Source organism: Ambystoma mexicanum, chromosome 8 (genome assembly GCF_040938575.1).
Source record: "Ambystoma mexicanum isolate Mex_15411 chromosome 8, UKY_AmexF1_1, whole genome shotgun sequence".
Classification (NCBI taxonomy): domain Eukaryota; kingdom Metazoa; phylum Chordata; class Amphibia; order Caudata; family Ambystomatidae; genus Ambystoma; species Ambystoma mexicanum.
The window spans coordinates 386,116,118-386,130,055 of NC_090929.1; the positions used below are offsets into that span (position 1 = coordinate 386,116,118).

Below are 13,938 nucleotides of genomic sequence, written 5' to 3' on the forward strand. Positions count from 1 at the left end.
GCATTTCCTATGATTGTGTTTAATGGACCACATCAGATTTCAATTCCACTCAACCATCTTTTGAGGAGAATCATTTTACAAAAAGGCCTTTGTGTGTTTTCTGACACTGACGAGGCATTGCTCCTTCAAAATCAACTCATATTGTGAGGAGTTTCAAAAGACAATAAGTTTTAGGGGTTCTTAATTTTCCCTTACTGTAATCAAGGACCACACTTTTTAAAAGGGGGTTAATTATTCACACCAGATGATTTGTAAGGCCTCATATCTTGTAAATAAATGTGCCTTTAAAAATATAATGTTTGCACAGTACAACCCAGTGGAAATTCCTGGTCAGAATAGGATTCTGTTTTAGAAATAGGAGGTTGTATGAAGGGATTATTTTGTTTTTATTTATTTGCATAGTGTCTTTGTACACAGGCTCTATGTATATGTGGTTACTGTGGTCTAATTCAATCTTGGATGAGTCTTAGTGGGCAGTCTATGCTAGGAATACCAGAACGGGCTATGGCAGTTTTTTCGATTACCATGCTATGTGGGTTTAGGAATTAACATTTCTTTTGTTCTTTAGGGCGGAAATTGAGTGCTTGGCGTTCCTCTGGCTCAACCCTGCAATATGTCTCACGTCCTAGCTATTAGAGATGCTTTGAGCATGCCTGATCACACGTCTTCTTTCAGCTGGTCTAACTACCTCAGACTTTGCATATCAATGCATACTTTCAAGTCACATTAGAGCAGCCTATGACTGCTAAGGATAGCTGATCACACTGTGTGGTACTATTTTATTGATCAACAATATTGATACACGGTTGTTCTATAGTAAGTGTAAAACAAAGGAAACTTTCCTGATAAGAAGTCTCTCCTGTTATATGATCTCTACAGAGACAGATAGACCAGATTGACTTGGCCTTGTCTGTCCTTATCTGTCATTCAGTTCTCCATCCTGATGACATGAAAGTCATAAAACTGCCCTAATAAAAGCCCAGAGAGTTTTATTATTAAGAAATGATCAAGCCAGCTGTTTCAGTTTAAAGGGCAGAAATTAAGCAAGGTGGGAAAGGCACTATATTCTTAGTCAAACAACGCTACATTACAGATATGGGAAAAGGACCCACGAATTAGGTTTGATAGAAGTCCTAATTTGAATAGCTGATCTGCACATACAAGAGGAACATCAACGTGTTAGATGAGGAATCATAAGTGCACATTGGAAATTTACCAAATGCAAAATACCTTGTGAATAAAGATTTGCGTCACCTAAGGAATCGGATGTAGACCATTAAGTGAATGCTTGACTAGCGGAATTACTTTTACATCAGCCAGTTTACATTTCATAAGTTTCATGATTTGAAATCTTCTACTCTTTTTCAAACGTATTTTGTGATCTGATGAAAAGGCAAAGAGCATTAGCTCATTGCATCCTAAATTATTGCAAAATCCTAAGCCAAATGAGCAAAATTAGGTTTTCAGTGTGTTGCCTATGTAGTTCGAAACATACATTCCAAGTAAATCATACATATAAGGCCGCCTTCACTGTTGCCATATGGTCCCATGTGTACTTCTTAAAACTCCACATATTTAGGAAAGAATCCCATCCTAGTCGGAAGCTAAATAATGTATTCAACAAATGTTGGTGGTGTGCTGTGGGCAAGTGCCCAAGGGTGTGCCTTAGCACTAATTATCCCCATACTCCCCTAGATCATGTACATCTTCAGCACAGTTTAAATGCACTGGGACTGGCTGAGAAAGTAAACACCCACAACATGGCATTGGACTGCTGAGTCCCATAACAGTAGTTAATCGATACTGAGTGCAAATCGAACCATAGCTCTTGAGTGTGATAAGGAGATAGAGATGGTCTCCAGTTCACTTAATGCTTCACAGTCAGACACATTGATTTACACAGAAGCTGTTCTGGCTGTCCATGTGTTCCCAGCAGAGCAGCCTGAACATTGGAGGGTTTTCAGCTTTCTGCTCTAACAGTGGAATTAACATATCTTTTAACAGCGCTATTGTATGGCTATAGGGCAGAGATAGTTAAAGTCTCAAAAGTAAAAGTGTGTTGAGAAAATTAGAATAGCATGCATGAACTGTCAAGAGGTGGATGTGAGTGGACAGCGTGTATCAAGCTTTAATGCAGGAGCCTGGGACTAGTCCTAGTATTGCTGGAGGTTATTGTGAATCTGGAGCTATAGTCTTCCACCCCAAGTATTACTGTCACTGTCTCGTACCTGACATGCCCTTTACCTTTCAGAGCCGGAGGTCATCAGCCTCTCTATGGCAATATAGAGTAGTGGACACGTTAGAAAGCTGCCACACTTCAGCTCCAATTTTAAGATCAACCCTTTTTCAAAACAACAAGAAGAAAATTAGTACAGAACATTTTTAAGGATGCAAGATGTTCTACCTTGCAACCAATGGCCCCATCCCACTTCAGCAGAGGGAGAGAGAGAGAGCGAGAGAGAGATGAGTGTGTGCCTTACTACCTATCAGAGATGACTATGGATAGAGCTAGAAAGGCTCCATGTCTCTGTGTTGTCTCAATTCTCACGCATCCCATGCATGAGGCCACTGCTTGCAGAAGATAGCTGCTGCTCTTTCCTGAGATGCAACTATCTCATGTCTGTGCTTTGCGGCTGCTAAGGATGTTGGATGTCACCTTTCCATTGGTGGATGAGATGGGGTGAGTGAATGGACAGCTGCATCAACCACCTATCAGCCTAGACAGCCTGGCGCCCCTCGAGGCGGATGGATCAGATTTGACTTTGGCGGGTACAGCACGGTGCATCTTCTCAATAAGCTAGTCTTCGACGCAAAGCAGCTGCTGAGGCGGAGCGTGGTGAATGTTGGAAAAGCTGTGATTAGCAGGTGCTTCAATGGAATCATGAGCCTGAGATACAGAAGCCATGTAAAAGAGAGCTTAATAGAGAGGGTGCACTGCACTTCTATGCAACAAAATAAGGGCTCTGAAAGCCAATTCAGAGAACCAATCAATATGGCTAGTCAATCAATGGTTTTATTTTTGTCCACTAGGAGTAACGTTTTTCAATATAATTTTGATGACAACTGTTAAAAAATGAATGAGAATTCTTATGAAAAGCTAAACATATTACAAAACTCGCAGGATCGCCCTCACCGTGTGGATTTTATGTATCAAGTACTGTATATTTGCAGAGCTCCAGGTTATTCCCTTTATTTTGATTGATTTACATGTAGGAGATTTCGACTATGGCAAAGCAAGTGAAATGAATAAAGTACAACGTTTGTCAAGTACTAGTCAGACACTGTTGATGCTTTAAGCATAATGTCAGCCATGTTACAATGGAAAGAAAATGTGTTTAACGTACAGAAATCTACATACATAAAACAGTTTGAAGATTTTTGTTTGGTTGTGTTCTGATTTATTTTATTTTGTATTTTGTTTTAACAAAATGGCACACGCTGTCCCGGAACTGACCTTGGATTCTCTCTCCTCCAGGAGGGTCTCCAGCTTCTTCTGGGCAGCCCGGCCCTCGTGATCCTCACTGACAATCAGGATAATGTGGTTCCAGTTGAATAGACGCATCATCTCAAACCAGACGTTGGCCTGGTGGGAGTAGGGAGGAACGGTGCGCAGGAAGGACAGGTGGATGCTCTGCAGGGGGAAAGAAAAGTCTAATTGGAGATCCATTCTTCATACCAGAGGAACATGTGTACAACAATGCAACCAGCGGCCATTCAAACTTTTATGTATGAGATTTATAAATTCCAACCTTGCTCAAAAGAATCCAAGCACTGCATATAGGGCACTCAGTAGGGATGTTACATCGGTGCACGGATAGCAGAGGAGCTGGGATGGGATGGTTATGAGGAGCTGGGAAGTGGGGAGTTCCAAATGGGGAGATGTAGGATTGAGTGGAGTGATCAGCTATTTTCAATATTGTCCTTGAAGAGGAGGATCTTCTGGTCCTTCCTGAAATATAGGATGGAGGGGGCCAGTCTTCAGGTCCCGCCTGAAGTGTAGGATGGGGGGGCAATCCTCCGCACCTTCCTGAAGTATAGGATGGAGGGGGCAGCCTTCAGGGCCTTCCTGAAGTGTAGGATGGAGGGAGACAGTCTTCAGGTCCTTCCTGAAGTTTAGGATGGAGGGGGGCAGACTTCAGGTCCTTCCTGAAGCGTAGGATGGATGGGGACAGTCTTCAGGTCCTTCCTGAAGTGTAGGATGGGGGGGCAGTCTTCCAGACCTTTCTGAAATATAGGATGGAGGGGGGCAGTCTTCAGGTCCTTCCTGAAGTGTAGGATGGCGGGGTGCAACCTTCAGGTCCTGCCTGAAGTGTAGGATGGAGGGGGGCAGTCTTCTGGACCTTCCTGAAGTATAGGATGGAGGCGGGCAGTCTTCAGGTCCTTCCTGAAGTGTAGGATGGAGGGGGCCAGTCTTCCGGACCTTCCTGAAGTAAAGGATGGAGTGGGAAAGTCTTCAGGTCCTTCCTCAAGTGTAGAATGGAGGGGGGCAGTATTCAGGTTCTTCCTGAAGTATAGGATGGAGGAGGCTAGTCTTCAGGTCCTTCCTGAATGGAATGGTGGGGGGCAGCCTTCAGGTCCTGTCTGAAGTATAGGATGGAGGGGGCCAGTCTTCCGGACCTTCCTGAAGTAAAGGATGGAGTGGGAAAGTCTTCAGGTCCTTCCTGAAGTGTAGGATGGAGGGGGGCAGTCTTCCGGACCTTCCTGAAATATAGGATGGATCAGGCTAGTCTTCAGGTCCTTCCTGAATGGAATGGTGGGGGGCAGCCTTCAGGTCCTGTCTGAAGTATAGGATGGAGGGGGGGCAGTCTTATGGACCTTTCTGAAATATTGGATGGAGGCGGGCAGTCTTCAGGTCCTTCCTGAAGTGTAGGAAGGAGGAGGCCAGTCTTCCGGACCTTCCTGAAGTAAAGGATGGAGTGGGGAAGTCTTCAGGTCCTTCCTGAAGTGTAGGACGGGGTGGGCAGTCTTCAGGTCCTTCCTGAAGTGTAAGATGGAGGGGGCCAGTCTTATCGGTGTTGGCTGTTACTATTTTGACTGTGAACTTATGCTGACATTTTACTTTTTTATTTGTATTTTGCATAGCATTTATATTTCCACATTTCTGGCCATGTAGCTTTTATATGCTTTTATGTCTAGTGAATAGCTGTTTTAATCACTTCGCTCTACAGCACCTACTGCTTTTTAAATATACATATTACAAATTAAAATCAGCATACATCACATTTAATGCTGATTCATCTTTGTCAACTAATTTTGCACTAAAAAGAATATCTTAGTGAAGGAAACATTTTCAGGAATTTTTATTTTAGAGGTATTTCTGTGTGGCAAAGCATCAACATGCTACATACAGTATCAGACTGTCATACCCACAGTGGTGAGATCTCAGCAAATTCATTTGAGTGGTTTAAGTAGCTTCAAAAACTATGTACACATTTAATCGTGAGCTTGCGAAAGCAGTAGCAGAGTCACAGTTGTTTTGATATATTACTTTGCAATCGTAGAATGAGCCTTCCATATATCGTATTGTGAGTAGAAACTGAACCGATATGCGTTTAGCAGCTGTGGCACTAATCAGGGCTCCTAAACAATAAATAATGGGCCTCATTACGACCCTGGCGGAATGGGTTTAACGGCGCCGGTGAAGGTGCCGGTGCCGTTAAACCCATTCCACCTCATTACGAGGTACCCTCGCGGGACCCGCTCTGGACGTCTGGTCAGACCAGACGTCCTTTGCGGGTTCCGCCAGGGGCCAGCATGCTAACACCGGGCACGTTATTAACGGGCCCATTGTTAGCATCATCCCCATTCCCATTGAGCCCAATGGGGGCTCGAATGGGAATGGGGATGGTCTGGGTTCCCTGAATGGGGAAATACCAGGTCCTCCTAGGTCGGAATGGTCCAGTAATTCCCCATTCAGGGAACCCGGACCCGAGTTTGGAGGCTGCCATGCCCTTACCAAGGGCATGGCTGCCTCCAAACTCGTAATGAGAGCCAAATGTCCCAATTCACTTGCTTTCATTGTGGTCTGTTTAATGTAGAAAGAAACAAATAAATATAAACGGGTCAACTGTTAACTATCGGTTTAAGGTATAAAATAATAAAATGGAAAATGTCTCTAAAAAGTTTATTGTTACCAGGCTCATGTTTCAATTGTTGTCTCAAAACAACAGGGATGAGTAGTATGCATAAAATAGGTGTAAAAAGGTATAATATATGCAGAAGAAAAAGCTGCTACTTAAATATAATGGGGCCCTTAAGGCATCTCGAAGTCTAATGACCAATGTTGGGCGTCTTCATATGTTCATAACTCGCTTGATCGATGACACATGCTGACATGTTGACACATTGTTTGCTAGGTTGGAAGACATCAAAAAGAGAATACATTTGACGATGACGGAGGACTTAATATTTCAATTGAGCTGATTCTCTTTAATGATACAACAGCAATGCCAGATTTAGACCACCAAGATGTAATAGATTATAAGAGGAGTGGTGGTTTAGAAACATTTCACTGTAACATGGGCTATCAAAACACAAAACAGGTATTTTTCTTATTGTTTATGGTTTGTTAGAAAATTAAAAAACCTTTTACACTAGATCCACATAATCACATACATTCATTAACTCCCTCAAGGAGATTACAATCTTACATAATTACCACAATGCCCCATGATAAAGTAACATTCATATCCTCAATTAGGAGATAGAGGGCTAGCAGCACTACATCCATGTCTTCACTTATTTCTCTACTCTTTTACTTCTTAAGAACAAATTCCAAAAAAGACATTATTGCTAAAACTAAACTGGTTTTTCCACCTTGAAGTATCCAGTTCCACCATTCTTTAGCTGTTAGTGATTAGGCTTGCTTAATAAAGTTTCCCAGGAACTTCTATTGGACCTCAGACAAAGCCTTGCAGGTGGTTACCAGATAGAATACGGACTCTGTCTCCTGGGGTACACAACAGTATCTGCAGCTCGAATCAACTACCAAAATCTGCTTCCTGACTAGGAGCACCTCTTTAGATGACAAAATGTTTAGGCAACACTGCATAATCAAGTCCCAATAGTGAGTGGAGAGGAACTTTTGAAGGTACCGCAGGATTTGATTTAAACCCCTCCGTTCCTCAGAGAGTGCCGGAGAGAGCCTGTACGAGCCTCTGGACTGCTCTGTATTGATCCAGTCAAGCTCCTGCATTCTCTTTTTGGCCTTCAGTGGGTTGTTAGTTTAGATATCTAACGTTATGTGGTATGCCTTTGTGTGGTTTTCACACTGCTTCTTCCATTTTTTAAGCCATTTATCTGACCAGGCTGACTCAGTTTGCCTCAGATTTTCAAAGGTAGGGGGAGTTATCAGAGTTCGACATTTCCTATATAGGGAAATGATTTTCTACGCCACCACTGACTCCATTGATTGCATCCCCAACTCAAGGCGAATGCATGCCATTGAGAGAAAGGTTGGTAGTCACAAAACCTTCCTCCAAAACAGGCCTTCTAGGGCATCCCACTCTTTCCATGCTATGTTAAGGATTGCTTCTGCCCCATATGTGAGTAACTGGACAACTTTTTGTTTATACAACATCAGCACGGGAAGCAGCGAGAAGGCCCCACATTTCTTATGCATGACACTCACCTGCATCGCAAGTCTCCCGACCTTAGCCCGCAGCATTACTAGGTTTGCTCTCTCATCCACGTTTTTGTTAATTATAGTCCCTAGATACGTTATCACATCTACCTTCTCTCAAGTTTCCTGCCCCACTCTCCTAATCAGACCTTCCTTTTCATTTCTACTCACAGAGGACTTTTGATTTTCTAGCGTTGACCTGCATATTATTCAGCTTTAGGTAGGTGACAACGCTATCTAGTTTGCGTTGCAGTCTGATCAGCGTCTGGTCAATTAAGACTAAATCGTCCGCATACAGGACCCTGGGCAGCTCTAGCTCCCCGAATTTGGGGGGAAAGCATGGATCCCTTGTTGGGACTCTCTTAGATCAGACATATAGAGGTTAACAAGGGTCAGCGCTAAAGAGCAGCTTTGCTTTAAACCCCTATATGTCTGAAATTTTTCTGAGTGCACCCCCCCCCCCAACGAGAACCTCACCTGGACCAATGTGTCTGAGTACAGTAGCCTAATTGCTTCTACCGGATCTGGTGGGCAGTTCCACATTAAAGGTTTGGCCCTGAGCCGTTCCCTAGTGACACAACTGAACGCTGGTTCTAGGTCCATGAAGGCCAGGCACACATTCCTATTAGCTTCGATCAATCTAAGCTTCAGTAGGTTAAGAAGGAACAGGTTTAGTGAAGTAACGAGCCCCTTTACAAACCCCATCTGACGTGGGTCCATATGTCCAGACTGGGCTGCCCATTGATTTAGGTCTCATAATAGTAGGCTGGCAAAAACCTTACTCAGAGTGTCGAATAGGGCCATTGGGAGGTAGATTTTATGGTCAATACGGTCACCCTTCTTAAAGATTGGGACTAATATTGCCTCGCTCTGTGTAGAGGTGATCTGCTTCGCTGTCAGGACTTGTTTAAATATGTTTACCCTTAAATCTGCCCAGGCCTCAACGTTTCCTTTTAGGACATGATTTGCCAGACCATCAGGACCAGCCGCTGTCGATGAGCTCAGTTTAGAGATCATAGTTTTAATTTCTTCTAGCTCCAAGCTAAACAACCAACTTCCACTCAGGTTTTGGGGGCTCCTGTTGGGAAACCTCTTCCCCTCTGGAGAAGAGGTTGGAATGATGGTCCACCCAGCTGGCTTCTGGCACCTGGTTTGAAAGTGAGGGCCGCGTTGAAATTTCCACCATGGTTTAGCAGTTCCCATAGGTGCCTGGTGTTATTTTTGCAGAGCATCCTGAGCATATGTCTGTATCAAATTGGAGCCTAGCGGCTTTAGAAGCTTTAAGCCAATTTCAATATCTTTCTTTTCTTTTTTCATCTGAGGCTCCTTGATGGATCATTTTTGTACCTTTTTAACATTCTCATATCTGACCTAAAAGCTTGCCTGGCTATCACAGTTTCTTGATTATATCTGTGTACTGGGAGGAACTATGCCTTACCACCCGGGGACCCTCTTCTCTATACGCCTGAACAATCCAGGCGTATTCGGTTGCCCTAGGATAGTCATGAGTGAATTGTTCATACTGCCCAGTAATTTGGGGTACTTCCAATACTCTAATTCTAAGTCTGTTTTTACCCCATGTAAGGTCCATCGGGCCTGGGCTCCCAATTTCTGTCCTGTCAGCCCGCCCCCCAGCTTACTGATAGCAGATTGTGATCACTGGCCGGCATCTCAACCACCCTAAATTGGTCTATATCTGCCAAAACGTTCTGAGAAACAGAGCAGTAGTCAATTCACGCTCTTTTTTCTCCCCTTGACCAAGTTTTTAATGCTGGGATGCCTCAGTTAGTCTGGCCATTTAACAATGTCAGCTCGCGAACCTTAATTTCACTGAGCCATAATTTAGCACTCTCTTCTAATAATGACTCTCGCTGGGCCGCCCCTCACCATCTATAAGATGCATATTAAGATCACCACATAGTATAAAATGGGGGTTGTCCACTAACATTAGGGCCTCATCTCTCATTTGCATTATTGACTCCATGAGGGACACATCATTCTCATAGTTCTCCCCCAATACACATTGATTAGAATTAGAGTCTCTTTTTGTTTCGCAGCTTGCATCTGGTACAGAATCCACAATGATTGGACAAAAGGATTTGGATGGGTCACTTTTATCATCTTAAGGTTTCTGGCTATTTTGATCAATGTTAATAGCTCAGAGGATGGTCTACCGGTGTTGCCTTTTTGTGCTTCATTTAGGTAGACTTCATAACCCTCAGATAGAGGAGTAGTCCTCAGCCATGTTTCCTGCTTATGTCAAATTTTTCTAGGCCAAATTTTTCTAGGCCAATATTTTAATTTGTAAAAATTTTAACCAAACACCTCGTGTTCCAGCAGCCTATGTACAGGGGCTTTGTTTCCTCCTTTTTCTGACTCCAGGGTAAGCAGGGTTCCATCAGAGCTGCTGCCAACCACGACCAAGATTGCGGTTTCTTGACATCAGATCTAAAAGCGTTACTTGTCATTACCGCTTTATTTTCTTGGACAATATTAGAGAAAGTAACTTTGAATTAAGGCTTGTCTGACTTTGTCCAAGGCTGAAAAAACAACAGGGTTTATTGGGCTCCAAAAGCCGGAAGTACTACTGCCTTCCCAAACCATAAAAAACAGTACTGATACACAAAAGGACGGTTCCTTGGGAGAACAAAGGTATATTTGCAGTTAAAGGCAAAATTAGTGATTATGGCAACTTGGGGTAGTCCCAAAGGTAAAATACAAGATGATGAGCTATTCTGCCCTCCGGGAAGAACACCCTGTCCCTAGAGGGGGAGTGCCTGTCACTAGACGGCAGATGGTGCAACGCCTATCTAAGAGGGATAGGTCAAGAGACTGACCCTGACTCTCTACAAAGAATGCAGTTATTTATACAACACACTCAATTTTGTGACCAGCAGCCTAACAAGGGGTGGGCAACCATCGGTAATGAAGGTACCTATGAGAGGGGAATTAGATCTCATAGTCTAAAGCCGGACTGCTTCAATTTGTATGTGGGGTCTGGGGTCATCAGGATTTGTATCAAATTTAATTACCCTGGTGGCTCCACATTCTCTGCATGCTGGTGGTTGCCCAGACGCTGGGAAGGTAAAACACAATCTATCTTCTCAAAAACACTAAACCCACTAGCTATGGGGCTTGCTATGAAGGGAACCCACACTGTGTAGGTTCTTAGTGAGTTTTCTCTGAACCCCTTACTAATATCGGGAGTATCTCATTTTGTTGTGGTGGAGCCACAACTGGTATGGTCGACCGGTTAGAGGATATTTGCAGCGCCCTTGCTTCCTGTGATCTCAAGGGGGGTTAATCAGCGCCCCATGTTTGCTGAGATTTGAATTATGTTCACATCCATTTGCTGTCCTCTAATACTGCTTCCATTAGGGTCGTTTTGCCAATGTTCTTCCATCTGGCTAAGTCACTGTGGCGATGTTGCCAATTTATAGAGGCCTAGGCCTCGTTGTCAAGTCTGTCCTGCACCTTTACCGCAAAACATTTGAGGAAGGTTATCTTGGCATGGGCCATGGCTATGAGCGTGCCCTGATCTTTCAATGAGTCGTTTAAGGCTTCATACAGGTTTGTAAAAGGGGCTATCAAGATAGCCAATGATGCATGAGTGTGTTTTGTATTCGTGCCATCACCTCCCTCACAATTCTTCCTTCTACAGGGCCATTCTCCTAAGGAATTAGCATGTTCCTTCTCAGGTCTTTTCTAGGGATTGAATATTGTCCTCTCTCCAATGAGCCGAAGTCCATTTCAGACAGAGATGGGGACCTCTGACCATTCTGCAAGTGCCACCTTACCAGGCTCTCAGTTTCTTGGGCTTCGTCGATTCCTCAATCTAAAGAGGGGCTCCTTGGGCTTGACCCAGCATTTCTGCTCAATTATTGTGAGAGTTCTTCCTGGTCTGGTGCAGATTGCCATTTCATATCTTTGTCACCTTTGTCACAACAAGGGCTGGTAAAAATCCATCTCAGCTCTTCCAAGGAAGTCTTAGCAGAAAGTAGGCGTCATCGCCTTTGGGCTGAAATTTTAGTGGTTAGGGCCAAGATGTCTTTAAATAGCCAGGTCATCAAGACGGAATTCTTCAATTCTATCTTTTTCATACTCTTTTTGCCCTCCACCTCGTCTTCTGGGTTTTAACATTCCTCATGGGGGGGGGGGGTGAGGCTCCCTCCTCCATATCAACAGGATGATTTTGTTGATTGTAGTCTCCCTGGTCGAGGGTTTCCAACCTAAGCTCCTTGGGGATCATCTCCGACCCACCTCCCTTCTGTCTTAACGGCCTGCTTGAATATCCTGTCCACCAGTGGGGGACTCAGAGCTCCTTTCAGATCAAGTTTTTCTTTGTCATTGCTGCCCTCAACATCTTTAGAGTCCAACAGCTGGATAGATGTTGTATTAGACGGCGGCTCTAACATAAAAACTGGTTGCCGGCAGCCTTGTTTGTTGCCTTGATGAACATCTCCCCCTTCTTTTGTATTCGTCACCTCCAACCTTTGGGGTGGTACCACCTCAGTTGCTCCCCACAAGTTCACAAATGGGGTAATGTTCCCCAGAGGCGAAGGGTTTACGGTATTGTAAGCCTCCACATTCATCCCTAGAATTTCAAAATTCCTCCCTGCCGGCATTTTCTCTCCCACCGTATTTACACTTTTGAACTTCAAATTCTTACTGGCACTTCCAGTGGCTTCCTGGAAGTGCCTCATCTGCTGGCACGTTCTTGTTCCAGCCAGTGGCATGACCCTTCACTAGGCAGCGGGCCACCTCGGGAGCCCGCGCCGATCTTGGCGCCAGAAATTCTTCGCTGGATGGTGGTGGCAGTGGGATGTGGGGGTGAGATGATCTCTCCCACTCACCCGCACAACAAACACAAAACACTCTGCTCACTCCACCAAGGCTCTTTCAAGCCAGGATGTTTTATAGCTCCGCCTCTTGAGGTTACCAGTAACAACAGACTGCAGTCTGATACGAGAAACACATCATAAAGCTGTAGCAGACAAAACACTCTGCGCACTCTGCTGAGGCTCCACATAGCCGGGATGGTTTATAGCTCTGCCTCTTCAGGTTACCAGTCACAACAGGCTCCGGTCTGATACGAAAAACACAGCGTATAGCTGTAGCAGACAAAACACTCTGCTCTCTAAAGAGGTATTTACCAAAATATGAAAGAACTTCATCAAACTACATGGCCAGATTTCAAGCTGTGTTTATAGTACCAAGCCCAGTTTCATGGGTCAGAGTTCATGTTGTTTTGAGAATTGACAGCAGATATCCAATACCATTGGAACTGTTCAAGCAAAATTGTCTAATTGAAATATCTTTGTGCTGCAAAGCGTAGGTTTGAATGAATAAAATAAAACTGCTCACAAAAATGTGTTTTTTTTTAAAGAAAAAAGAGGTGACGTTGAATTCTGCCAGGAAATAGGATGTACTGTTAAAAACTATTATAAATAATTTAAAATCGGGGTATGAAAGTATGATTTCTAAATTAAAGGGTATCCCGATGTATAATAATAATTTATGGAATCGATCAATGAGTCCATATTTTCTCTGAGGATCTGGTGTCTCTGGAGCTGCAACCACATCTGCAATGTGTCTTTAAATTCCCGCAATTTTGATAACCAAAGGGGAAATACTGATTATACTGGTGGACACAAGGTACGTACGCAACAGAGATATAAGATAGTATTTGTGCCACCCAAGCAGTTTATTAATATCGGTGGGAGCAATATAATTTTTTTTAAATGTGGAAAAAAGGAACTCATTTTAAATAAATAAGCACGTCACTTGCGGGCATGAGTGTCTTTGATGGATTGCTCCATTGATGTATTTAAAAGAGTTGCTGTATGCTTTGGTGGGGAGAGGGGCGAGAGCACGCAGGAGACTTGTGTCTCGCTCAAAAACCAGTAATTATTTTATGATATTCACTTAAGTTAGTTAAAACAACAGGATGAATCAAAATGTTCACAAATACAAGAATAAGAATGTTTTTTCACATTAATCAATGACATCCATCATATACATGTATCAATTAATTTGTATTTATTCTGAAAATAAAAAGAAATATGTTTTTATAAGAGATGAAGACAATGGGCCTGTCATGCATCCCTCATGGAAGTTGTGGAACCGATGGAGGGACCATTAAAATGCCTGCTACATTTCTTGCCGTTCGTTTTGAACGTTCTAGTTCTTTTCCAAGATGGCCACCGTGCCCATATCCTACCCAAAGTGAGGCGCTTCTTTGCGTTGCAACTTACTCTCGAGTTGGTTCTACGCTAGTGTGTGTTTTTCACCCGCTGAACAAAAGATCAGTTCCATTT

General features: G+C 43.5%; 1 protein-coding gene across 13 annotated transcripts in view; it reads right to left on the minus strand.

Moving 5' to 3' along the window:
- The window catches only part of GRIN1 (glutamate ionotropic receptor NMDA type subunit 1), a 1,139,664-nt gene that overhangs the window by 877,255 nt on the left and 248,471 nt on the right, over positions 1-13,938 (minus strand). For all 13 annotated transcript variants that reach the window (XR_011268541.1, XR_011268543.1, XR_011268542.1 and 10 more), the window contains exon 3: positions 3,455-3,631. Coding sequence is in view for 9 of the 13 variants with exons in the window: in XM_069609856.1 (XP_069465957.1) it covers positions 3,455-3,631 (177 nt within the window). In the remaining 4 variants the exon portion in view is untranslated. The remainder of the gene's footprint in view (positions 1-3,454; positions 3,632-13,938) is intronic.